The 26,566-nt window shown below is 47.0% G+C and overlaps 1 protein-coding gene across 1 annotated transcript in view; it reads right to left on the reverse strand.

The window, feature by feature from the left end:
- The window catches only part of LOC144756194 (butyrophilin-like protein 9), a 162,678-nt gene that overhangs the window by 74,085 nt on the left and 62,027 nt on the right, over window positions 1–26,566 (reverse strand). Inside the window, exon 2 of the mRNA XM_078645798.1 lies at window positions 7,766–8,119. Coding sequence (XP_078501924.1) covers window positions 7,766–8,119 — 354 coding nt within the window. The remainder of the gene's footprint in view (window positions 1–7,765; window positions 8,120–26,566) is intronic.

The raw sequence follows: 26,566 nt of genomic DNA on the forward strand, positions 1-26,566 counted from the left end.
GACCCTTCTCTTGCTACTCCTGCAAATTCATCGGCTCCGACAACATCTCCGCTACGACCACACCACAGATTCCCGACCCCAATTACCTACAATGCATCCTCCTCAACACTCGTTCGGTCCACAGACACGCAATTGACCTATGGAATCTACTAGACACCATCTCTCCAGACGTCGCCTTCCTAACAGAAACATGGATGAACGCTTCCTCCGCCCCAGACATTACCATTGCCATCCCGGAAGATTATAAGATCACACGCAAGGACCGTACCGGCCACACAGGAGGAGGAATCGCTATCGTCCATAAAAATTCAATCCACATCTCTACCAGCTCTGACGCCAACCTCGCCAACTCTGAACACCTTCACTTCCAGATCCACATCGACCCCAAGACCACACTCAGAGGCACCCTCCTCTACAGACCACCAGGACCCCGCGCAAAATTCAGTGAAGACATCACGGACTTCATCACTCCACACGCGCTCCCCTCCAAAGATTACATCCTTCTGGGAGACCTCAACTTTCACCTTGAAAAGAACAACGACCGCAACACCGCCACCCTCTTGGACAACCTCGCAAACCTCGGACTTAAACAACTGGTCACTTCCCCCACCCACATCGCAGGTCACACACTCGACCCCATCTTCACCTCCAGCAATCATGTCTCCTTCAGCCATACAACGGATCTCCTCTGGACTGACCACAGCTGCGTTCACTTCACCTACAACAAGCCTAAACCCATCAACCACCCCCAACCAACTCTACAAAGAAACTGGAACAAAATCACCATCGACCAGATCTCCTCATCGCTCCTTCTAAACACCCCAGCCCACTCCTCTAACCCAGAACAAGCCGCCGCCAACTTCACCCTATGGTTATCCAACACCGCCGACACCTTAGCACCACTGAAAAAACGTCAAAGCAAACCTATCAGCAAGAAGGCCTCATGGTTCAACGATGATCTTAAGAAATCCAAGAAACTCTGCCGCTCCCTTGAAAAGACCTGGAAAAAAGACCCAACCACTAGCACTAAGGACGCCTTCAAAAACGCCACCCGCTCACACCACCAACTAATCCGAAAGGCCAAGAAAACAGCATTCAAGGATCGACTAGACAACAACGCCCACAACAGCAAGGAACTTTTCAACATCGTCAAGGAATTTACCAATCCCTCGGCCAACTCCAACGACATCACCCCCTCCCAAGCCCTCTGCGACTCCCTAGCCTCATTCTTCCACAACAAAATTGCAGACATCCACAACAGCTTCGACAACCAACCCGGAGACCAACCCACCCAACCATATGATGAACATTCTACCCCCTTGAACACCCTTAACGACTGGAACCCAATCTCCACTGAGGACACCATCCGCCTGATGAACTCCATCCACTCAGGATCCCCCACAGACCCATGTCCTCACCACATCTTCAACAAAGCAGACTCCGTCATAGCACCGCACCTCCGAGACGTCATCAACTGCTCCTTCAACTCCGCCACCTTCCCGGAAAGCTGGAAACACGCCGAACTCACCGCCCCCCTGAAAAAACCCACAGCGGACCCCACCGAACTCAAAAATTACCGCCCAATTTCACTCCTTCCTTTCCCGGCCAAAGTCATCGAGAAAGCTGTCAACAACCAGCTCGCCGCTTTCCTCGAAGCCAACAAATCCCTCGACTCCTCACAATCTGGCTTCTGAGCAAAACACAGCACTGAGACCGCCCTCATCGCAGCAACAGACGACATTCGAACTCTACTGGACAATGGAGACACAGTTGCCCTCATCCTCCTCGACCTCTCTGCTGCCTTCGACACAGTCTGCCACAGCACCCTCTTACAACGCCTCAGAAACATCGGAATACAAGGAAAAGCACTTGAATGGATCACCTCGTTCCTCACCGGAAGAACCCAGAGAGTCCGCCTTCCACCATTCAAGTCCGAGGCCACTGAAGTCATCTGTGGCGTACCACAAGGATCCTCACTCAGTCCCACCCTCTTCAACGTATACATGAGCCCCCTCGCGGCCATCGCACGCCAACACAACCTCAACATCATCTCTTACGCAGATGACACTCAACTGATCCTATCTCTCACCAATGACCCCAGCACCGCCAAAACTAACCTACACGAAGGAATGAAAGAAGTTGCCGAATGGATGAAACACAGCCGTCTGAAACTGAACTCAGATAAAACAGAAGTCCTCATCTTAGGTACATCCCCCTCTGCATGGGACGACTCTTGGTGGCCGGAAGCCCTTGGAAAAGCTCCCATCCCGACAGACCACGCACGGAACCTAGGCGTTATCCTGGACTCTTCACTTTCAATGAACAGACAAGTCAGCGCCGTATCTTCATCCTGCTTCAACATTCTTCGCATGCTCAAAAAAACATTTCGCTGGATCCCCACCGAAACCAGAAAAACAGTCACCCATGCTCTGGTCACGAGCCGACTGGACTACGGAAACACCCTCTACGCAGGCACTACCGCTAAACTCCAGAAGAAACTCCAACGAATCCAAAACGCCTCTGCCAGAATCATATTAGACATCCCGCGTAACGAACACATCTCTGGTCACCTGAAAGACCTCCACTGGCTACCCGTCAACAAGAGGATCACGTTCCGTCTGCTAACCCATGCTCACAAATCACTCTACGACATCGGACCAGAATGCCTCAACTCACGACTGTCCTTCTACACCCCCTCCCGCCAACTACGTTCTTCCAGCCAAGCCCTCGCCACTGTACCTCGCATCAACAAGACAACCATGGGAGGCAGATCCTTCTCATACCTAGCTGCTAAAACTTGGAACTCACTCCCCACTTACCTTTGCCTTACCCAGAACCACCCAGCATTCAGAAAGCAACTTAAAACGTGGATATTTGACAGGTAATCCTCTCCCCCTCCCTAAGCGCCTTGAGACCCTCTGGGTATGTAGTGCGCTATATAAATTCTTTGACTTGACTTGACTTGACTTAGCACGACAGCTGTAAAAGCATACTCTCAATTGACTTGAAAAGGCTGGAATGGACAATGGAGCATCGATGAACTACAAGCTAAAGTACAGGGGTTCAAAATGGAAAGTAAAAGAAGCAATCTAAACAAGATACAAGAGTAGGTACAATTTACGGATAAACTAATAACAATAATGATTAGTAAATCAAAACAGGCCCAAGACTAAAAAACACACCAAAACCAAATTACACTCTCAGACTGAAACAAGAACTAAAAAAAACTCTAAAGGAACAAAAAAGAACTGAGTTAAATACTACAGGATGGAAAGCCATACGTAATCTAAGGAAAGAATACAGAAAAGAAGATATAGGAACATAAAAACATGGGGGGTCATTATGATGGCGGATTTTCCGCATACTCCGGGCCGGCGGAAGCCACCGCCGACCCGGAGTATGCGGGAAATCCGCCGAGGAGGCCTGAAAGACCCACCGCCAAATCATGATGGCTGGTGGGTCTCAAAATCTGTCCGCCGCTTTTCCGCCGCGGTCGGAAGGCGACCACGGCGGAAAAGCACTAACATGGCAGGCGGTGTCTATCAGACACCGCCAGCCATATTAGGATGTAGGGAAAGTAATGCTTTTCCGCGGCGGCTTTTCCGTCGTGGAATAGCATACGGACAATCACTTTGGCGGCCCGTTGCAGGCCCCCTGGGTGAAGGTTGCGTGGGGGGTGCACATGGGGGGTACCTATGGTACCCCCCTGCCTTTGCGTGCAGGAAGCGGCAGGCACCGCGCGGTGCCTGCCGCTTTGTGCATGCAAATGCACAGCTTTCGTTTTTTACATGGCGGCGGGTGCTGCTTCAAGCAGCACCCGCCGCAATGTAAAACATACAGGATGTGACCGCCAGGGTGGCGGTCACATCCTAATTGCCATGGAGGGACCGCCGCTGCCCATGCGGACGGTCCCTCCTACTCAGGGGTGGCGGACGGACGCAAGTCCGTCCGCCATCCTAATCGGCCCCATGATGTGAGGACACTTTCTGGGCTACACTACTACATGATGATAAAAATATCAACTCAAGTACATTCTGGGAAACAATAAACAATCTGAATCGGTCCATCAATCCTCTTGTCTCAAGCGTACAAGAACAAGACATGGCCAACTTTCTAACAGAAAGATTTACAGACATCAAACTTACGAACTTTCAAGTAGGTAAGGAGAATGAGCAAGGAAAGGCCTGAGGTCAAGTTGAACAAGCTTGAAATTCAGGGAGGTACCATTTCAGCGCCAGGACACCGGTTGGTAACAGCGCGCTTGACAAATGATATAAATAAACAAAAGAACAATGGCGTCTCCTTTATACAAGAAACAAACAGCACTACACCCCGATACCTTACAACTGCGCTAAAAGCTAAAGAAGTACAAAAGAATCGAGTGGCCACGAGCAATAGTGGCTTAAGGACCATACTTGAAAGTCGAACTGATAAACTAGAGGAGATAAAAAGAATAATTTTGAAGGGATGAGGAACCGGGGCACCAGGCCCAAATAGAATCCCCCAGAGTTCTGGGGAGAGAGACTAAAAAATGTATTTGAAGTAGTGGAGAACATAAAGCAAATCCCGCCGAGCTGGCAAGGATCAGTCATTTCACCAGTCTACAAAGGGGGTGATAGATCTTCCCCGTCCAATTACAGATTATTTGCACTACTGGATGTAGACGCAAAGTATTATGCATCTCTGATACTGGTAGATTTGATCACCTAATTAGACAAGCTAAAACTGATATCAGAAAAGGAATTGGGACAATCACAAACATTTTGTCACTCTCGCTGATTGCCGACAAATACAAACGGAAGAAGCAACAATTGCACCTCTGTTGTGTCGATTTAAAGGCCGCTTTTGACAGTGTGTATCGTCACATCTTATGGGAAAAATTGCAAGCCAGAAAAATCCCTGAAAATATACTCAGAGGAATATTGCTCCAGTATTCCAACACATGGATGAGAGTTAAACTGGGAGACGGTTCAAGATTATCAAGGAAGGTCACCACCACAAAAGAGCTTAAACAAGGGTGTGTGCTGGCACCGCACCTCTTTAATCTTTTCATGGCAGACCTGGCTCATAAGCTCAACAAAATCAACTCCCACCTACCCCAGCTGGGCACACTTTCGTCAGCCCACCTATAATATGCGGACGATGTAGTCCTGATGAGCCTAACTAAGATTGGCCTTCGTAGGTCGCTCACAGGTATGCTGAAATATATAGCCGACAATAAGCTAGAGATAAACACATCGAAAAGTAAAACAATGCTAGTTAGTGGATACCCGTTGGCTAAACAGAATTTTCAACTTGAGGATGAAAAGCTAGATGAAATCTCTAATTACAATACCTGGGTTTATACATCGGCAATACTGAATCATCAAGAGCAAAACGCATATATGACGCAGAGAACAAACTCCCTATGGTTTGACTTTAGGACCCAAGCTAAAAAACTAAAGGGGCCATCATTTAAACCCTTACTAGCAGTAATATCTGCCAAAATGCTACCAACGTTATCATATGGCAGTATTGCATTACACGGGAAAGACTCAGACCAGCTAAATAAACTGTGAGTGTCAATATATAAAAGGGTCTTTCAAATCCACCAGTTTGCATCTCCAGCTCAGGTGAGACTAGAATTTGGCATAAAAAACAAAATATTGGGGAGGATGTACGCAACCATAAAGCAATGGTTTAGACTGAAGCAAAATACAGCAGAATCAGAATTGAATAAAGCTTTGTGGGAGGAATTAGAGAAGGAAAAAAAATCTCCCTACAATCAATTTCGACAAAAAGATTTGTTAGTAACCTGTACAGGGGAGCTTTGGAACACCAACCTCTCTTATTCATCCTCCAAACAAGCCATAAATAAATCTGCAAAACTCCACTCCCTGCTAGTAGATAAAGATATCTTCAGTAAGAGAAGTCAAGCCTGGGTGGTAATCACTAACTAAAAGACCCTTACCCCAAGCCTATATCTGAATACTAGATTCCCAGCCCATCGTAAGTTCCAACTGATGGCCCTACGATTAGGCAAACTACAGTCTATCGTGTATCAGCCAACATGGGTCCACAAAGGGCCGAAAGAGTGCAGACTATGTGGGAGCAGCAAAGAGGACTTTATCCATCTAGTCTGTATATGTCCAAAACTTTCGAACGCATGTGTCACTTTATTAAAGAATGCAATGAACAATAGAAGAATAAGGATGTGCAGATCAGCTATCATAACTGGGTTTGACCCAACTTATACCTTAATAAACTGTCAACTGATAAAGTTCCTCTCCTCACTTGAGCAAGCATTAAAAACTGAATCTCCAGCTACCGCCTAGCAATGTGTACCGGGAAGGTTGAATGAAGAGAGATACAACACTCTAAGCAAGAATCATGGCTTGAAAGAATACTTTTAATATCTCATCGGAATAAGGACTAATTATTGCTTTGATCTATTCAGTGTTTACTATATAATTCTGTACATATCTAATTATTATTAAGTTACTCATTAATAGTTTATCATACATCCTTGTACAAACTGGAATACTAATAAGTGACAACAAAAGGTTTTTTATGGTTTTTAAGTAATTTTACAATTAATTTTATTGTTGACTTAGATAATACAGGGAACAAATTGTAATGGTTTTAATTAACTAAAACAATAAACATTTTGAATTTTTTTGATGTCTTTAGCAAAGCAAACAGTTCGTTGAGGCCATTTTTAGGAAAAATCAAGCACTTTTATCTGGAGCACTTCCCGCCCTCAAAACTCGACATTTTACTAACTTTTTCTTATTTCCCTGGTCCCCTCTAAATGGATTTGCAAACTGTGGGTACCTGCAGAATTGTTAGGATGTTTGAAAAAAAGGATGCACTTTTGGGATGGATACCTTATATGAACGAAACGTATGGCAGCCTAAGTGCAAACTTCCCCAAATAGCCAAATAAAAGGCTCAGCATTTGGGGGTGCGTGGAAGGTCCAGAAAGTTAGGGGTTAAAGTCCAGTGTTTTTCTCTTATCCTTTTCTCTATTTTGTGTTCTCTACTGCATGTGTGCTGCTATAGGGATTCAGGACAGACAGAGGAGTTCAGTGGTTTCCTCAACTCGGAATTTGACACCTTCTGAGAGCTGCAGTTTCAGGGTGTCCTTATATAGTGTCCAATGAGTGTTTCATGATAATTTCATTTGCCCACCTTCAACAGTAATGCATTTCAGAATTGTTATATATGGTTGTTTTTTTATCTTGTGACCAGACTCCAAGCTGCATGTAAGGCTGTTTTGACAAGTGTATGGTGAATTTATGGAGTCCCTATAAACAGGGATGGGTGACTGACATTGGACCATGGGTCTAAGTACTTCAGTCCTACTTGGGACGGGGGGTGGGGAATATTCAGGCTTTCAGCCTGTATTGATAGGTCAAGGTTTTAAGTGTAGATAAACAAGGTCTGCTAAAACAAGATATCACCAGAGCACAAAGCAATAAAGAAAGAAAGGAACCTTAGCTGAGCAGAGAGCAGCATGTTGCTTTTAGCACTTTTTTCCAGCTCAAGCGAATAGATAAAGAGAACATCCAGTTTAAGGGTCACACATTTATGTCCTCGACAAAGGGGAGGTGCTAAAAGTATTTGTTAAGTTCATAGACATATCCTCATTCCATCACTTACCTGTTGATAGCCAGCTAGCTTTGCGCTCTAGAGAAACCAAAGAATATATACATATATGTATACATACACACATACATACATGTATAAAGAAGAAGCAATACCAAGACGCTGAACTAACCCCTCACCTGATACTTTGAGCTGCAGGGCAGCCTCAACAAACGCAGCCTTTGATTGGATCTGGCATAAGTACGTCCCTTTATCAGAAGCACTGATGTTCCTCAATCTCAAGCCAACAATTCCTTTTCCGATATCTTCTGTAAGGATCTCTGTCCTCCCACGGAAATAGGGGTCCTGTTTCAGGTTGTCATCGCGCCCATTGCGGTATATGTGGACTACAGACGGCGAGCAGCGCTCAGGATAGACCCATCGCACCTCCATCATCTCAGCACTAACTTCATTGGTTAGAGGGCAGAAGAAGTCCACATCTTCACCAACAGCAGCTTCAATAGATTGACTGGGACTTTCGACTCTAAAAACATCTGTTAAAACCGGAAATTAGATAACTTGGATGCATAAGTGATAATACTTTTTAATGTGACCATACAATCTTAAGGAAATGCTGCTTCATTTTAAAAATCCCTAACCTAAGTATATCTCTTTGTTAAATAAAGGAAATGTACTTTCCTTTATGGTTAGCGCTTGTCTTGTAATGATAACATTCTAGGCCATACGTATAAGGTTAGCACAATAGGTATGACTTACAAAATATGTAAAAAGTTGAATTTATAGTAATGAGTCCGAAATACGAAGTTATAGAATCGATATTTAAGGATTTTTCAGTTTAAATTCCAATTGAAGCCGGGGAAAAAACGTCCATTGTGGAACGTGTTCTTCTGGTCCATGTATAACACAGCATTATTATACACTCTGAGAGATTAAGACTGCGCATCAACGTAAGCAGTGCAACTAAACCCAAATCAGACATAACATTTTCAGAGACCAGTCACCGTCATTAGTGAAAACAATCTGAAGCAATTACTCGATCTGCCTTGCAGTGCACATACTGGTATACATTGAATTATGGAACAGTACTTGGCTAGTCTTTGTACAGTGAAGCAATGGCAAATGCAAAGTTCTCTTGAGAGAATGTTTTTAAGATCTATGGTCAATGCATCAACCCATGATTTAAAAACTGATAACTATTTTGGCATTAATTGTCCAAGAATGACATCATGTCTTCCAGCTTTTATTTCAGTTAACCGCACAGCTTGCCACACATATGACAGCTGTACTGCTTTGGTGCATAAAAAGTGGTTTGAGTTGCTGCAAATGTATCCACCTTGGCTGCCTCATTCATATTTACTTTTGTAAAATCCTTCCTCCCGCCTGCTGCCACGCGTGTCTACTGTACTCCGTCCTACGATTTCCTTTCCCTCTTAAAATCTCCCTCTTTTGCTTTCACTAAATCCTCCTCCTCTCCTCTTGCTTCCTTCCCCATTTTATCTCCACTCCTCTCTGTCTGTTGCTTCCTGTTAAACATCCTTCACTTGCCTGCATCCTATTTTTAGGTCGAGCTAGACGTAAGCAATGCGAAGCATTGCTTAGTCAGCGAAGACATCTATTGTCACCCGTTTCTGGGAATGTGGACAGAAGAGGGTGCACGAGCGCCGATTTGCTCAGATTTGACCTCGTGAGCGCGCACGGCACCGTGCCCCTCTTGTGCCACATTCCCTTGCGCAAACACACTCCACACTCACGCATGCGCACATACACAGCCATACACAGGCACACACACACTGCATACACACACGCAGACCCACGCGCACACACACACACACTGCATACACACACGCAGACCCAAGCGCACACACACTGCATACACACACGCCCCCCCCCTTACCTCACCAGGCTCTTTTCTTGCGGGCTCCTTCTGCCTGGCTCCCAGTGGATGGGCGGGTGCGATGCGGCCAGGGGCTCCAGTGCTGCTACGGCGGGCGGGGGCGACGCGGCAAGGAACGGCCAGGGACTCCAGTGCCGTCCATCACCTCTTGTATGCCATTAGCAGGCGGAGACGGAGACGCGGCCAAGAACACTCTGTGCCTGCGCAGAAGTGCGTGCGCCCGCCTGACGTCACTTGTTTTTAGTACTTGTGCCCTGGATATGGTGGATCTGAAATAGTACAGGCCGGATGTCCGTAACGTTCGAGATGCAGTAACCGGCTCTCCAATCTCCACATCAGGCCCTTAGACTGGAGAATAGTCTGGGATACTAGTCTGAGGACTAGGATTGAACACTGCTCCTGTGTGCACGAGCTCTAGCTAAGCCGCATCTGTTTCCCGGTGCTGGTTTTCGATACCCGGATGTCGACCTCCTTCCCCCGAAACAAATTAACATTTGTAGTATTGTCCTTAAAATCCGTCGTGTTAATCCCCGTGCAGTCTGTGCTCCGGGGGCGGGGCCATCGTGCCCTGTTTATCTGGGTCCGCGCCCTCTAAACGCGAGGCTCCGGTCTGCGATTAACAACGTGTTTCCAGGAGCGAAGGGCGGGCGGGGGATGACGGGTGAAGGGCAGTAAGACAAGGAAGGGGCAGTCAGAGGTAGAGAGAGAGCGGGAGAAGGGGCAAGATAGACAAGTTGGTGCTTGCAGCCCCTCTTTGTTTGTGTGTCTGTTTGGGGGGCTTTAAGAAAGGCCCTCTCGTCCAAAACCTCCAAATATAGCAGCAGCGGGGATTTTAATTGCCATTAACACATTTGCCCCAGCATTTTATGTTTTCGTTGTTGCAGCTACACCAGCTTCTTGGTGCTATAGATAACTAAACACGCATTTACCCGATGTTCTCGAACATTCCCCGCTTTACAGCTAGGCCGGCCCTTCCCCTTCCATGGTCAGACCATTATTTGGTAACAGCACTTTGGCAAGTTGACCCACCACCTACAAGTACCAAACAGGCCTTCCTAGTGGATAGAGCCTGGTCCAGATTATCGGTTGATAACTGGACCTCTAAACTGGAAGACACGTCCCCTCTTCCTGAGTCGGACCCAGTTAAGGCCGATGCTAACATCAACAACTGGCTATCCGCTTCTTTGGACGCTCTGATTCCTAAAAAGAGAGTTCAAAAGAGGGAGAAACGAGTTGGCTCAGCTCCATGGTACTCCGTAGATCTTCGCACCCTTAGGAAGGGATGTAAAAGGATGGAGAGGTTATGGAGGAAGAACTGGGAAGTCTCCAGGAAAGAAGAATATCGTGCGGCAATGAGGGGCTATAAGTCCGCCTTGCGACGCGCGAAAGCTTTATTCTTCGAAGACCGCATCAAATCTGCCTCGAGCTCTTCTAGGGAGAGCTTTAAAGTGGTTAAAGAACTGCTTAAAGTTCCGGAGCCGGCAGTCACACATGACAAACAAAAAAGCACGGATCTAGCGGAGTTCTTTCACACAAAGATTGAGAAGATCTTAGACTCCTTGCACCAGCCTGGTCTATCTCAGGAAAAGGGCAAGCAGGTGGTGGGAACTCAGGCCAGAATGACCACTTTTGATATCGACACCTTTGGCCCAGTGTCAGTGAGCGATGTCACCAAAACCCTATTGGCGATTAAAAGTGGCTCCCCCATGGACCCGGTCCCCATGAAGTTCCTCAAACAGGTAACGGCGTCCATCGCAGCTCCCGTGACAGACCTAATGAACGCCTCTTTTATCCAGGGTGTGGTGCCACCCACTTGGAAAATGGCGGTTGTTAGGGCTCTTTTAAAAAAATCCAATTTGGACCCCACTGACCTGTCGAACTTTAGGCCCATTTCGTTGCTGCCGGGCCTCGGCAAAATTGCTGAGCGGTTAGTCAACAAGCAGCTGTCGGCTTTTTTGGAGTCGAATGGACTCCTTCGGCCATCACAAACTGGATTTCGCCCAGGTCAGGGCACAGACACGGCCCTCTTGGCGGTCGTTGATGAAGCGAGACGTATTCTGGACTCAGGAGGGTCAGTGGCAGTGATCCTCCTGGACCTCAGCGCGGCGTTTGACACCGTGAGCCATCAGGTGTTGATTCAACGGCTGGCTGAGGTAGGGGTGTCTGGGGTGGCCCTGCAGTGGCTGAGGTCTTTTCTCTCGAATCGAACGTTCCAGGTTTGGGATGGCCCTGAGAGGTCCAATCCTATCCCCCTCCAGTGTGGAGTGCCACAGGGCTCTTCGCTGAGCCCTACTTTATTTAATGTTTATATGGCCCCCCTGGAGGACGTAGTATCCCCATACGACATCAAAATCGTCAGCTATGCTGACGACACGCAGCTAGTGGTTTCCCTATCCCACCTGGCCGACAATCCGGATACCCTGAACTTCTGCTTGGCAGATGTTCACACCTGGATGGGAGAATCCTCCCTTAAGTTAAACGGCTCAAAGACGGAAATACTGCTGCTGGGAAGTAAAACCACCCTTCTCCCGTCGCTTAGCTGGCCGGGATGTATGGGTGATCCCCCGGCCCCTAAAGAAGCGATCAAGAGCCTTGGAGTCTGGCTAGAACCAGACTTGTCATTTCGCACTCAAGCTAAGAAAACAGCAGGAGTGTGTTATGCCTTGCTGAGGTCGGCACGTAAAATCTTTCCTCTCTTACCGGCAACATCGAGGAAGCTGCTGATTCAGGGTCTCATAACATCTAGACTCGATTATAGCAATGCCATTTTCTTGGGCGCCCCTGAATCGACCTTCAAGACTCTTCAACAGGTCCAAAATGCAGCGGCAAGGCTGCTTATGGACATTCCAAGGACGCATTCAGCGAAACCGGCACTGAAGGCGCTGCACTGGCTCCCTGTGCGGGAGAGAGTGACTTTTAAGGCGCTTTGTACTGCCCATAAAATCCTCGCAGGTAAAGGCCCCCTCATTCTAAAAAACTTAGTTACCCCATACAAAGCAAGCAGAACGCTGCGATCAGAAGGGAAACATCTTTTACAAGTTCCTAGAGTCAAAAAGGCCCGTACGGGCGGGAGAAGATTCTCTTTTAATACGGCAAAGCTCTGGAACTCGCTCCCTCTAAAACTACGCGCTGAGCCCTGCACACTGAGTTTCCGTAAAGGTCTCAAAACCTTCCTGTTTCCTGCATAATGTGTCAACTTTGTCCCCATTACCATCGGATGTTGTCTGGAAAGCGCCGGGATGCCCAAGGGTAGCTGCGCGCTATATAAGATTTTAAATAAATAAAATAAATAAATAAATAAATTTAAACATGCATTTGAACTGTGCTAACATACAGTGGGCTTGGTTTAGAGGCTGTCTTTCAGACTTTGCCCCCCTCAGCATGGGTGTATTGCCATCTCTGCCCAGGCTGCAGGGGCAAATCTGACCCACCTTCAGTGCTGCAAGACAGCTTCCTGCACCACCGGGGCTGCATCCACGGAATGCGAGCCACTTCTGGGACAAGCCTTTGGTAGAAAACCCACCCGTGCCCGTCACTGCTCGCAGAATACAGACGTCCAAACGTGGGCACCAAAAATCTATCCTCTGAAGAGCGCTGCCCTGTGCTTGCCCACGGACAGGTGCCCCCTCCCACGTGGACTTTTCATGGAGTGAACTCAAACAGAGGGGTCTCCCAAGTGGCACATGTTACCCCTGTCACACTAATGCCCCAATTACAAATGCCCCAGGTGGGAATGAGGTATTTAACAGATATGGCAAGGACCGACGCTGCGGGAGAGGTATTGGGTGCAATAAATACCTTCTATTCAGTGTTTTCTCTTAAAATGCAGCACAACATGCAGTAATCAGTGGCAACCGTACCAAGTTGCACACCTCTCAGTAATTACCCTGAAGGTTTCCCCGGTACATGTTGTGGCAGCTTTGACCTGACGTCACTGACCGCAGCTGACCCTGATCAAAGTGGCAGGCGTGCGATACTGACTGCAGCTGGCAATTACCCCCGGGATTCCAATCTACCACGGAACAGGAGTTTGCGCCTCACACCTAATGAGGCACTAGATAGGGGGGCTTGCACTCCTGGGGGGCCGGGTGTACAGAGGTCACGTGCCAGTTTTTGGCAGAGCCGCCCACCTTTAACTCGGTTCTTATGTCTCTAGGTCAATTCAACTCACAACATAGTACATTTCTCCCCCCCCCCACCACCTCCCAGACTAACCTAACACATTCATTCACTGACTGACGCACACAAGTCTAACCAACGCGGAAATGGTAACAGATTTATAAAGAAAAAAATCAAGTATTTTGAGGTAAAGGAGAGACATAATAAAGGTCGAGGCAGATGGTAGAGGTCAGCAATCCGGGACAAGCGTTCGTCGAGATAAGTGAAAGTTCAGAGAGGAGAGAAAGGGAGAGAAGGAATAACTGAAGGTAAGAGACGGCTCATGGGACAGTTGCTGCGCCCATCCATCAGCTGAGACAGTGATGTCTCAATAACACACCTCCTGCTCCGGATCAATTTAATCCAATTCATGGTGCTAAAGTGGTGTTTACCAGAAATAACTGCCCGGCAGCGCCTGTGTGTGTTTGTGGTCAGGGGGTGCATGCGTTAATGCGTCTCTGCACCCAGACCTGGACATCCCATATACCGAGCAATTTCCTAGCACTGAGTATACACGACGTGACACGCTCAGTGCACACCACACCGTAACATGCACACCCAACTGTAGCATGCACACCCAGCGTTCTAGCATGCACACATCACCCCAAAAACACGCCGATTACCCTATTATGTACACACCATAATATAAACACGTTGTGAAATGAGGGCTTGGCATATAATACGAGCAACGTCATAACACGCGCACATAACCATCACGTGGGTACACCACCGCAACTTGCACACGGTAGCAAAACATGCGCACGCCATTCTATGCTAATACGAGTGTAACCGCACAAATCAACAACCCGTGAACAAAGCACCGCAGCATGCATATGCCACAATACACACAAAGAGCACAATTGCATGAAGACAGCAGCAGAGCATGCGCAGAGCACCACAGCCTGTACACACAACCATGCCAAGAATAACAGAAACACGCACACTGGAGAGCAGCTTGCATCCAGCACTGTGGCATGCACACACCACAATACACACAAAGACCACCATCGCATGAAGACAGCAGCAAGCATGCGCTGAGCACCACAACCTGTACACACACCGAGCACAGCAATGTGCACACGCCACAATACACACAAAGACCACCATCGCATGAAGACAGCAGCAGAGCATGCTCTGAGCACCACCGTTAAGAATTTGCCAAAGCTGCCATAAAAAAGAACAGATAATCAGAGCGCATAGTGCAGGAGCGAGTTATGATAACTTTGAATATTCCGCAAATGAACTCTCACTGGAGACAATCATTGGAGCAAGGCCGGCATTAATATGATCTTGTAGCACCTCTGTGTCCATTTCGAGCTGTGTGTAACCCTCCCCCTTCCCCCCCCCCCAGCCGATATCAAACCACCACCCTGGCCGTAATATACTTCTGTGTGAAGCTACCAGCAATCCCTTTGGTAGCACCAGTGTACCAGGTGCCAGCGCCATTACTGCCAGTACCCATTTGCCCATTGCCATCAAAATTAAAAGCCATTGTTATTTGTAATATCAATACATCTAAGTCATGTAAATACAACACATATTGCATTACAAATGCTATAGATGTCACATTTGCGAAAGTTAAAACTATTGGCATTGTAAATGACAAAGCTATTAATTTCGCTATTTTCAAAACCAACACATAAATAAAAAATGTGTCATTTACAATACCAATAGCTTAAACTTTCCTAATGCGAGACCTATTGCATTGCAAATGCTTGTTCTATTTCTAGCCCACCCTCCAACAGCATCTTGCTCTTGGCCCACACTGTATTCAAGCATAAAATGAAATTAAACCAATCCTGTGGAATTTAAAATTTTGGTTAACTGACTTTATTGCTATAAAGAAAAGGTACATTGTTCTGAATTGCCGCTGTTAAATGTTACATGCATTCGTTAGGTTAATTCAGAATACAAATATTTGTGACAAACTCGTTCAGGGGTCTTAAGTTAGGATAAACATTAAACGTAGCAATTTACTTTACTAAAACTAAAAAATAAGGTGCCAATGAAAAATAACCTTTTTTTAATGTATCACGTCTGTCCAAAGTAAATATGGGTAAAGTGAAAGAGTGGTACACTGAGATAGGAATGAGAAGTTAAACAAAATGCATGTATTACATAATAAAATGTATACCCAATCTACATACTTACCCACACTCAGTGTACATTTAACCATACCATATAACAAAAAATGTTTTATAGACAAACATATATTATACACTAGATTAACATGATTTACGAACTTCAATTACGTTATTAACTGAGAAAAATAATTTATAATGAAGGTTTTTATTCAGTAATTGCAAATGTAACCATAAGAGGCAGCAAACATTTGGGAGGTTATGTCAAAAAATAGACCTCATTATGAAAAGGGAGTAAATTAGCTTCAATCAATCAATCAGTGCTTAGAAGGTGCAGCTTGAGGGTATCCAGGCAGTGGGCTACTGAGCTTAGCAGAACAGCAAGGACTTAAGTCTCTTACCGAAGTCCACCAAGTGAGGGTGATGTTCTGAGGTGAAGGGGGTGGGGGTGGAGTGAGGGGGTTACAGGACTTGGCGGTGAGGTGTGGAAAAGGAGAAACCTCCGCTGTGGCTATGGTGGATGCGTGAAGTCTGTGCATGGGAGGGAGAGTGAAGTTTCTGGAAGGTTGGTGGAAGTTCAGGCAGAGCTTCATGTATACTGGTTCTTGTTTGTGGAGGGCTTTGTAGGGGTGTATCAGAAACCTTAATTGGCATCTGTTCTGGAACAGGAGCCCGTGAAGGTTCCTCAGGTATTGGGTGATCTGGGTCTGTTTGGGCAGGATGAAGATCAGTCTGGCCGCTGAGCTCTGTCATCTGGAGCCTTCTCATGAGTGTGGTGGTGTTTCCTACATACAGTGGGTTGTCGCAGTCCAGCAGGCTGGTGATCAAGGCCTGGGTGACTGTCTTTCTCATTCTTTTGGGGAGCCATTTGAAGATTCTGTGCGGAGAACGTGGAAGCAGGTGGAAGAGGCTGCGTTGATCTGATGTTTCATAGTAAGTTTGCTGTTCAGGATGTACCTAGGTTGCGGGTGTGGTTTTTTGCTGCAGAAGTGGATCGAGTTCGTAAGGGCACCAGGTGTTGTTCCAGAAGGAGGCGTGGTTGCCAAAGATTGATCTTCAAACAGTTGTCCTTCATCCAGTCTAGGACATTTTTCATGCAGTTGTGGAAGTTGGTCTTGGTGGTGGGGGGTCTGCTGAGAGCGAGAGGATAAGCTGGGTATCATCTGCGTAGGATATGATGTTGAGATCGTGGGCTCTGACGATGTCAGTAGAGGCGTCATGTAGGAATTGAAAAGAGTGGGGCTGAGGGATTAATCTTGAGGGGAACTTCAGATGGTACTTGTGGGTTCTGAGGTGAAGGCAGAGAAGCAGATCAATGTGTGAGGTGTGAAGCAATCCATCTGAGTGCGTCTCTCTTGATCCCGATCTGGTGCAGTCTCTTGATGAGTGTGTAATGGGATACAGTGTTGAAGGCTGTGGAGAGGTTCAACAGGATCAGGTTTGTCAATTCTCCACTGTTGAGTAGGGTGCAGATGTCGCCCATGGTGGTGATCAGGGCAGCCTCAGTGCCATGGCCAGGACAGAAACCGGATTGGGAGGCATCTAGCAGGTTGTTTCTCTCTAGGTTTCCAGTGAGCTGCTGGTTGATGGCCTTCTCCAGGACTTTAGTGGGGAAAAAGGAGAAACAAGATGGGGCAGTAGTTCTGGAGTTAACTTGTGTCAGTGGAGGGTTTCTTGAGTAGGGGTCTGACTGCTGCATGTTTCCATGAGTCAGGAAAGGAGGCTGTGGCGATGGATGACTTGAGGATGGTGGTGAGTTGGCGGCTGATCTTGTTGCTTCCAAGGTTGAAGACCAGGTGGAGGCAGAGGTCCCTGGGTGCTCTTGAGTGGATGGAGTTCATGATGGCTGTGGTGTCTGGTGTGGTGAACTCTTCCCATGCGATGAGAAGCAGGTTAGGGCAGGCTTCAGTTTGAGTGAGCAGGCTGAGGAGGTCGGTGGGTCGTGGCTCTAAGTTTCTGTAGATGGTGAATATCTTGTTGTGGAAGTGGTTTGCTAGAATGTTGAAGCATTTCTATGAGGGAGGAATCCTGTTCTCAGTGGCTGTAGGGCAGAAAAACTCCCTGACAATGGTGAAGAGTTCCTTGGTGTGGTTCTTGCCTTGATGCAATCTGCATGGGTGCCTTTTTTCACGGCTTTGAGTCATTGGTGGTATTTGTTGGGGGCTAACTTGAAGGTGGCTTAGTTTGTAGAGTCTCTACCAGTGCGCCATCTTCTCTCCAGTTGTTTGCTGCTGCATTTGATTGTACTCAGTTCTGGTGAGTACCAGTTGGCTCGTTTGGTGGATCTGCCATTTTGGCTGGTTTGATGGGGGCAACTCGGTCAGCAGCATTGGTGATCCATGTGTTGAAGTTTGGGACTGCTCGTATTAGGTTAGTTGCTGAGTCGGGCTGGATGGTGTTGAGGGCATCCATCCCTTTGGTCTGTGTCACTTTGTTTCAGCTGCACAAGGGTTGAAGGGTTGTGGTGGTGCCGGGTGATCCTGCGATCATGAAGTGTATGATGGAGTGGTCTGTCCAGGTGAGTTCTGTGGCATGGCTGTATTTGACTCTGTTGCTGGACATGAAGATATAGTCCAGTGTGTGTACTGCTTTGTGTGTTGGTATCTGTAACCAGTTGGTAAGGCCGATGTTGTCCATTCGTTCCAAGATGTTGGCAAAGCTGGTGCTCGTGAGGTGTCCAGGTGGAAGTTGAGGTCTACGAGGAAGATGTAGTGCTTGGACTAGGTGGCAATGCGGTGATGAAGTCTGTGATGGCATCACAGAGGCAGGTGCGTGGTTCTAGGGTTCTGTAGGCGAAGATGCCTTTGATGGTTGTTTTGTCATCAGTGTGGAGGTTGAAATTGACATTTTCCATGAGCGGTGTGGTGTTGTCTTTGGTGGTGGTGTAGCGGATAGTTTCTTTAGGGATGATGGCAAAGCCCTCTCCGAGTTTGTTGTCGCGATCTTGCAACTTTTGGTCGTTGGCATTCCAATGTCAAGGGGGGAGAAGGGGTTGTGTCAGGTTCTGTGAAGAAGGTCACATTGAGGGTGGAGATGGTATCTCAGACTTCAGTGGGATGTTTACAGAGAGATCTAGGGTTGATCAGGAGGTACCGTAGTGTTTCAGGGATGGTCTTGGTCAACAAAGTGGGAGTTGGGTGGGTTTCTGTGAAGACTGGAGGTCCAACGTTGCAGGGGAAGAGACAGCTGTGGCAGGTGAGTGGTCCTGCTGTGAAATGAGGCAATGCAAGGCAGCAGTTCTTGCGACGTCCAGGGTCCAGGCCTCAGAGGTCATTGGTGGAGTACCTATGGGTGCCCGGAGGGCCAAGGTTCCTGGCGCTGGGTGCGGAAGAGGTGCAGACGGGCACAGACAGGCTTGCCTCTGGGTGCACGTTGTGCGCAGCCGTGATGTGGCCTTCATTAAGTAGGTCCTGGGTGAGTGCAAGGGAAGTGGGAGCAGCTGTGCTGGAAGAGGCTAATGGGAAAAAGGGGACAGAAAGACAGCCAGAAAAAAATGCTAAATAACTGAGGGGAATAACAAGTAACTAGGGAAACATAGTGGTGACAATTAGCAAGTCAGCCATATATAGGAAGCACCAAACAGTCAGGAGACTGCAGCTCTAGCCAGCTTAACGGTGCTGGTGACAATTGCAATAAGATCTCAATTGCAATGCGAGCACTGGAATAGGGTGAGCGGAGCAGGAGGGGCTGGACAGGGCACACATACACTTAGCAAAGGGAGCGGGTGTGAAGATGATGTCAATCCCTAGTAAAGTAGAACTGTTGTACCCAGAACCTGGAAATTAAATGCTACTAGTAAACCTAGAGCACTGATTGTGCCACCCACTTATGTAGCCCTTTCAATCATGTCTTAGGCCTGCCATTGCAGTCTTTGTGTGAAGTATAAAACTTCCATTTTGGGGGCATGGCCTGGAAGGCCAACATGGCAGATTCACATTGACGGAGCTCCATAAAGATTCCCTCGAAACCATTGTGCATCTGTGCAACTATTCACCATCGGGAGCTCTCCCCAAGGTCCTAATGACCCCTAGTGTGGAGCGATGATGCGGAAGTGGCTTGAAGTGGTACAACATCTTACTGTGCCGCTCCACCAGTTGTGAAGCTGTTGGGCTGCGTGGGCTTCGGAGAAGTGTCTACCATGCATGTGGGCCCTTTGGGGTGAGATCCTCAGACTGAGCGTCAACGGAGGTGGGGCGCTGTGGATGATGCATCCGGTCCCCCTCCCCTGAGTGCACTGTACTAGGGAGGTGCTGTGGCGGTGATCGCGTGGGCCTCACGACCGCTTGCAGGCTGTTTTTTGGGGCCTGGGCCCAGCAGTTGGTCGCAGCCAACAGCGGTCCTACTCCACTCTGGTCCCTCCCCCATCAATAGACCAATGGCCTTCACTGCCTGACATTGATGGCGGAGTACCTTCCTGGGGCCTGGGAGGACAGCGGTGCTGCCATGGGAGGGAGGGTCTTGGTTATGAGGCGCGTCCTTGGGTTGCTGCCGGATCAGCTCCTGCGGATGGTGGGGCCTGGCTGTAGAGGTGGCCTGGCCTGAGGCTTAACCTGGATATGCCAGAGTTCCGGGCTTAAGTTGATAATTCCAGCACCCATAGCCCCCCAGAACTACAGACACTTGTCACAGCTGAGGTGGGGACAGTCACCTCAACTGTCTTTGACCCTGGCGCTGCGCTTGGGGGGTGGTCTCTTACCGACCATGATTGTGCTACACTCCTTTGGCCCTCCTGACCTGCGGGACATCTGGTGAGTGTGGTGGTCTGGGCCAGAGTGGTGATGGGGGGGTGATGGTGAAGCGGAGCCCCAAGTGCCACTTCATTTGTCCCTGGAGTGACTAGGAAATGTGATTTGCGAAAAACTGCCTGGACTACTTGCTTGGGCTGAATGGTATTCCTGAAGGGACTGAGCCTCAAAGAGTTGCAGACTTCCTGGAGGTTTGGATTTGGTCCTGGATACCCGCAGATCAACTATCCTCCGAGGTCGCAGTCAAAATGGGCCACCGAGCGATGACCGCTAAGCCTCCTCCGGGTGCCTCGACAAGACCAATGATTGGGTGAATTTTAAACTTCAGACACAGGGAGTCCCAATCCGGCTTTAACTTTGCTGTGAGGATGCTAGAGTTCTCCTCTTTCCTGACTACTCTTGAGTTCTATATCAGCTGGGCTGCTCGTATACTGAGGTCAAACAGAAACTCAGAGCTATGGGCTTCCAATATTGCTTCCTATTTCCTGCCAGGCTCCGTTTGATACGTGCTAACAACTTCCACTTTTTGAGACTCTGGAGTCATCCTGGCTATGGCTCATGGAGGAGCGACCCCTGCAAATTCCTGCAAAGATATCACCTTGGTAGATGAGGACCACCGGCCTAAGTTCACTGACACCCAAACTACAAAAATACTGCACCCGTTCCTGCAGGAGGTGCTGTTTCAACCACTTTGCATCACCCTCCAAATCTCCCCCAATGCGGGAACTTTCTCCTTCCCAGGCACATCAGTCCAAGACCTTCTATGTGGGACAGCAACCATTTTGCATGCTGAAAGTCTGGTGATACAGATCTTTCTTGGAATCCTGCATTGTGACAACCAGGTTTTTCCAGATCTGTGGGACTTGAACACTTCTCTCATTGGTGTTTGTTCACTTATTCTGATGGCAATCAGCAATATGTTATCTGCTGGGGGTCTAGCATTTTAGATTACCCTCTTTAAATATAAATGTATTCTCAAGTTTTTCTCCTACAGGGCGACAGATGCTTCTGGAATGGAACTATGGGGTGGGGACGGAGTTAGAGGTGGGGATTCATTACAATGCAATTGTTGCTTCAATTGGTGTTAATAATTTGTTATATTGTGTGTTTTATGTTTTCACCCTAGCACCGAAACACACCCACATTTTCTGTATGTTTTGCATTCCATGGCCTGGCCTTCACTTATAAACAGCGGATATGTGCCTATGCCCTCATGTCGAAGGGGGCACATCCCCTCATCTCTATCATACCCCATAGTCTGTTACTTTCCTCCCTGATGAGTTCATTTCACATTCTTTCCTGGAATGTTAACGGCCTACTGGATCGAGTGAAATGCACCTTGGTCCAAAACTTTGCCCACCGTTACCTTCCTGCGTCTCTCTTGCTTTAAGAGACACAACCCATGGGTAATCGTTGCCCTGTCCTGGCATGAAGGGGATAAGACAGGGTTTTTCACACTGGATACACTTGTGGGTCCCACAGGGTAGCCATTTTTGTTGCGGCGTTCTTTTTCCCTCTTGGTCTCTTTTGAGGTCCGTGACCCTCAGGGCTGCTTCCTCGAGCTCACTGGGATGCTTGAGAGTCATATCATTAATATGGTGTGTGTTTATGCCCCACCTGCCGCCCATAGCATCTTTCTGCATGATCTGTCTAAAGGCCCCTTAGATCTTTCATCAGGACAAACAGTAATAGGTGAAGACTTCAACTTGGTTCGCATCCCAGAATCTGATGCCTCCGAAACCCGCTCATTATCCTGCCATTCTGGTGCCCATCACCTTTCTGACAGTGCTACTGCCCTGGGACTGTGACGCTTGGAGGATTTGGCATCCAAGGTGCTGCCAATACACGCATACATCGGATGCGCATAATTTTCATTAACTTATAGATCTGCCTTTCTGCCCACCCTTGATTGCCCTTCAATTTTCCTCATCCAGATTCTTGCTCATGACATTTCTGACCACACTCCTATCCTTCTTTGTCTTGATTCCCCTAGGGCCTGAATGCTTGGTATTTACAATAGAAAAATGTATGTCCAGGCCTTGCAAGAAGAACTGCAAGTGTATTTCCACAATAACAACGGCTTGGTCACCCCTATTGGCACTCTATGGGCCACCAATAAGGCACTATGCGAGGGTTTACCAAAGGGTGAATCCACCTACAGGAATGTACCTGCTCTCTTTACATCACACAGTTGGAGGCACACGCCCTCCACTTAGAGAGAACTCTTGAGACAGACTCTGGCCCTTCTTTATGAAGACATTTGTCTTCAATCTCTAGAAGCTGCCAAAGATCTTTGGCGTACCACCATGGCAGGGTCTATGGGTGGGAACACAGAAATTGGAAACTTCTGTACTGAATGGAATCCGACGAGCAGGTGAACAGCATTGTGCCAGAGATCGTGAAACTCCTGAGGCCGAAAGCCGGGAGTTTTTTAAACTCGTTCCTTTGCACTGTTTAGTTATTTTGTTTTCCCCTTTCACTTGTTTATTGTTTCAAGCTGATAACGAGCTTGTACATAGATCGAATTTTAAACAAAACTTGCCAAGTCTGATAACGAGCTTGCACAAGATCTAATTTTAAACAAAACTTGCCAAGTTTAAAATATCGAGTCAGCACTATGTTTGCCCCAGCTTACCCAGCTCAGACGATTAGGTTCTGTCCAGGGGACGTTGTAAGCACCACCGGGAACTGCCGCCCATTTCCACCGCCATCTTGGGAGGGAATCGGAGCGGGCAGCTGGCTAGTTGTTGTGGCACTACAGACACAAAATGGACACCTCAGAGCGTTCGCGCAGCGAACGCGCGCAGCGGGCGTGCCAAAGGCAAGCCCGTCTGCGCCCGTCCGCGCCTGGCCCGAGCCCAGAGCCAGGACCCCTGCCTAAAATTTAGCGGAGCAACCATCAACTCCACTTAGGCCTAAACAGCTGAATAAGATAGGGACGTATAACTACGCCGCTGAGTCTCTAAAAAACATCCGAAAACCCGCTATGCCCACTTGTGCCAAAGCCCATAACATTTTAGATCCTTTTCTTTGTAATTCTTGCGGTTTCTCATTAAATTCAAAGGAAACTGAAAATACACCATATAGGAACAAAGGTAGTAAATCCATTACCTATAAAATGATAAGTACAAACTGCCGATCACTCCCCAAACATCATACCAATATGTTTGACCTCCTTTCTAACGATCAACCAGATGCAGTTTTCCTTACGGAGACCTGGCTTCAAGAAAGTTCGGGACCAGATCTAGCAGCAGCCCTACCTTCTGATTATGCCATAGTAAGAGTAGACAGAACCAAAAAGACAGGAGGAGGAATTGCGATAATTTAAAAAAAAACCTATCATTGCACCCTTGATCAATTGTCTATCACTTCATGTGAAGCGGCCCTTTTTAAACTCACCCTCTCTTCCAATTTTATTTTCTCAGGGATACTCATGTATAGACCCCCAGATCAGATGGCTAATTGGATTCCTGCATTAATGGAGGAAATTTCCTTCCAGATAACAAACAAAGCAAATTTCACAGTTTTAGGAGATTTAAACCTCCACTTAGAAGAGGTCACATGCAAAAATAGCATTAGACTTATCTCGGATATGGCCTCACAAAATCTCAAACTGGTAAATGAGGGACCAACTCATCGAGCTGGCCATTTTCTAGACCCAATCTTTACCAATCTAGACACAATCACCTGCTCACCAGCCCTACCAATAATCTGGTATGACCACTTCCAGATTAATTTCTCCCTGACGTCACCCTATAATAGAAGCACTCTAAACACAGTAAATAGCATGGAGAATTCACAAAGAAACTGGAAGAGGCTAGACTTAAAAAAATTAAACGAATGTCTAGAAGAGCACATACCACCTATGGAGCAAGAGATAGGCCCCTTAGCAAACGCAACACAAAGCTGGTTCATGGAAGCGGCCGATTTATGCCTCCCTATTTCGAAACAAAAAAAAAAAATACACATCACCCCCCTGCTCCCTGGTATAACGATTCCTTGAAAAATTCTAAATCTTCTTGCAAAGTTTTAGAAAGAACTTGGAGGAGAAACTATGACTCCATAGACAAACTAGCCTATAAATCTGCCCTGAGTAAGTACCACAAAGATTGCAGGCAGGCACGCGCTATCTTTGTGAACTCAACCATTACCAAAGTTTCAAACTGCGCAAAAACGCTATTCAATACAGTGAAAATTCTGGCAGGCTCAGATACAATAGCCAAGCCACCTCTGCTGTCCAAATCTAAATGTGAAGAACTAGCGAGTTTCTTCATAGATAAAGTGGACGGTATCTATCGAGGAATCGGATCACAACAAGACGAGGCCCCTAGACTTGAAGTTCCTACATCTGACCGGGCACATAAACATCCTGTAAAGGCCGACGATTTGTTAAAGGACTGGCCCCTACTGACAACTAATATCACAAGAGATTTACTAAATTCAATTAAATCAGGATCTCCAAGGGACCCGATCCCAGCAAATATTCTTAAACAACTTGATCACTCAGTGATGTCAAACATAACCAATGTACTCAACACGTCAATTAAAGACGCCAAAGTTCCAGCCCTCTGGAAGCATGCCATGATTCATCCTCTATTGAAAAAACCAAATGCAGATACATCCGATACAAAAAACTACCAACCCATTTCTTTACTTCCTATTTTGTCCAAAATCTTGGAAAAACACATTCATACACACTTGACACAATATGTCAATACCCACCTTTTACTTCACCCATCACAGTCCGGTTTTAGGGCAGGTTTCTCGACGGAAACCACACTCCTGGGTGTGACGGAGACAATCCGCCAGACAGTGGATCAAGAGGAAACAGTAGCGCTCATCCTTTTGGATTTGAGCGCTGCTTTTGATACTATCTCACATCATGTGCTCTTAAAAACACTGAGCAACATAGGAATAGGCGGAGATGTCCTAAAATGGATCCGAGACTTTCTTGCAAACAGAACGTTCCAAGTTTTCTCCCAAAATGCCTGCTCCGAAACACACTCATTTAGCCATGGCGTACCGCAAGGATCAATCTTGAGTCCGCTTCTCTTCAACCTTTATGTAAAGCCTTTGGGGGAGTTAGCTGAGGAGTCGGGACTCACGATTTATTCCTACGCAGACAACTCACAAATTATTTTCTCCCTTGCAACTCAAAATGCAAATGATATCTCGACGCTAAAAACAGGACTAAATAACATCGCAACTTGGATGAAAGATAACTTCATAAAACTTAACGGAGAAAAAACGGAGGTAGGTATCTTTGGAAAACAGAAACACCTATGGAGCCAAAAACATTGGCCAGAAAAAATGGGTAACCTCCCGATCCCAGTACCACAAGTACGAAATCTTGGCATACTCCTTGATGATAATCTGAGCATGCATGCACAATCAATTAAAGTCGCAGCCACCTGTTTCTCCATCATTAGGTGGCTGAGAAAAATCTGCTGGATGCTCCCAGAGTCAACTAAAAAAACGGTAGTAAATGCCTTAATTACGTCCCGCTTAGACTACGGTAACATACTTTACTTGGGATCAAATAAAACAGTGGCCCACCGCTCACAGATGGCCCAAATTGCGGCAGTCAGATTGCTATGTAAAGTACCAAAAAGAGAATCAGTTTCTACATTCCGACGCAAGCTACACTGGTTGAATGTAGAAAATCGAGTGAAATTTAAAGCACTCATATACATGTACAAAATTAAAGCCAACACGGCCCCTAAGTACCTCTGCACTCAGGCTAAAACCTATATCCCAACTAGGACCCTCAGATCGGCCACCCAGGGCCGTTTTGTAATCCCTAAATTTAAGCGTGTTCGCACTGGAGGAAAATCCTTTGCCTACCTGGGTCCTTACCATTGGAACTCCCTCCCCATTGCAATGAGAAACGAGCCGAATTACTCCAACTTTCGCAAGTTGCTAAAAACCTGGCTGTTTGATAAGTAAAGACACTTTTATCTATACAGAAGCGGCTAGATGCGCCGGGAAACCCTCTTTGGGTAGCTGTTGCGCAATACAAGTACTATAAATAAATAATCGTCAATTGTAATGATACGTCCTTCCAACCGTTCTTGGAGATCACAGAAGCGTTTGCCCTCTGTT

This window comes from Lissotriton helveticus, chromosome 5_1, assembly GCF_964261635.1.
Source record: "Lissotriton helveticus chromosome 5_1, aLisHel1.1, whole genome shotgun sequence".
Lineage (NCBI taxonomy): Eukaryota > Metazoa > Chordata > Amphibia > Caudata > Salamandridae > Lissotriton > Lissotriton helveticus.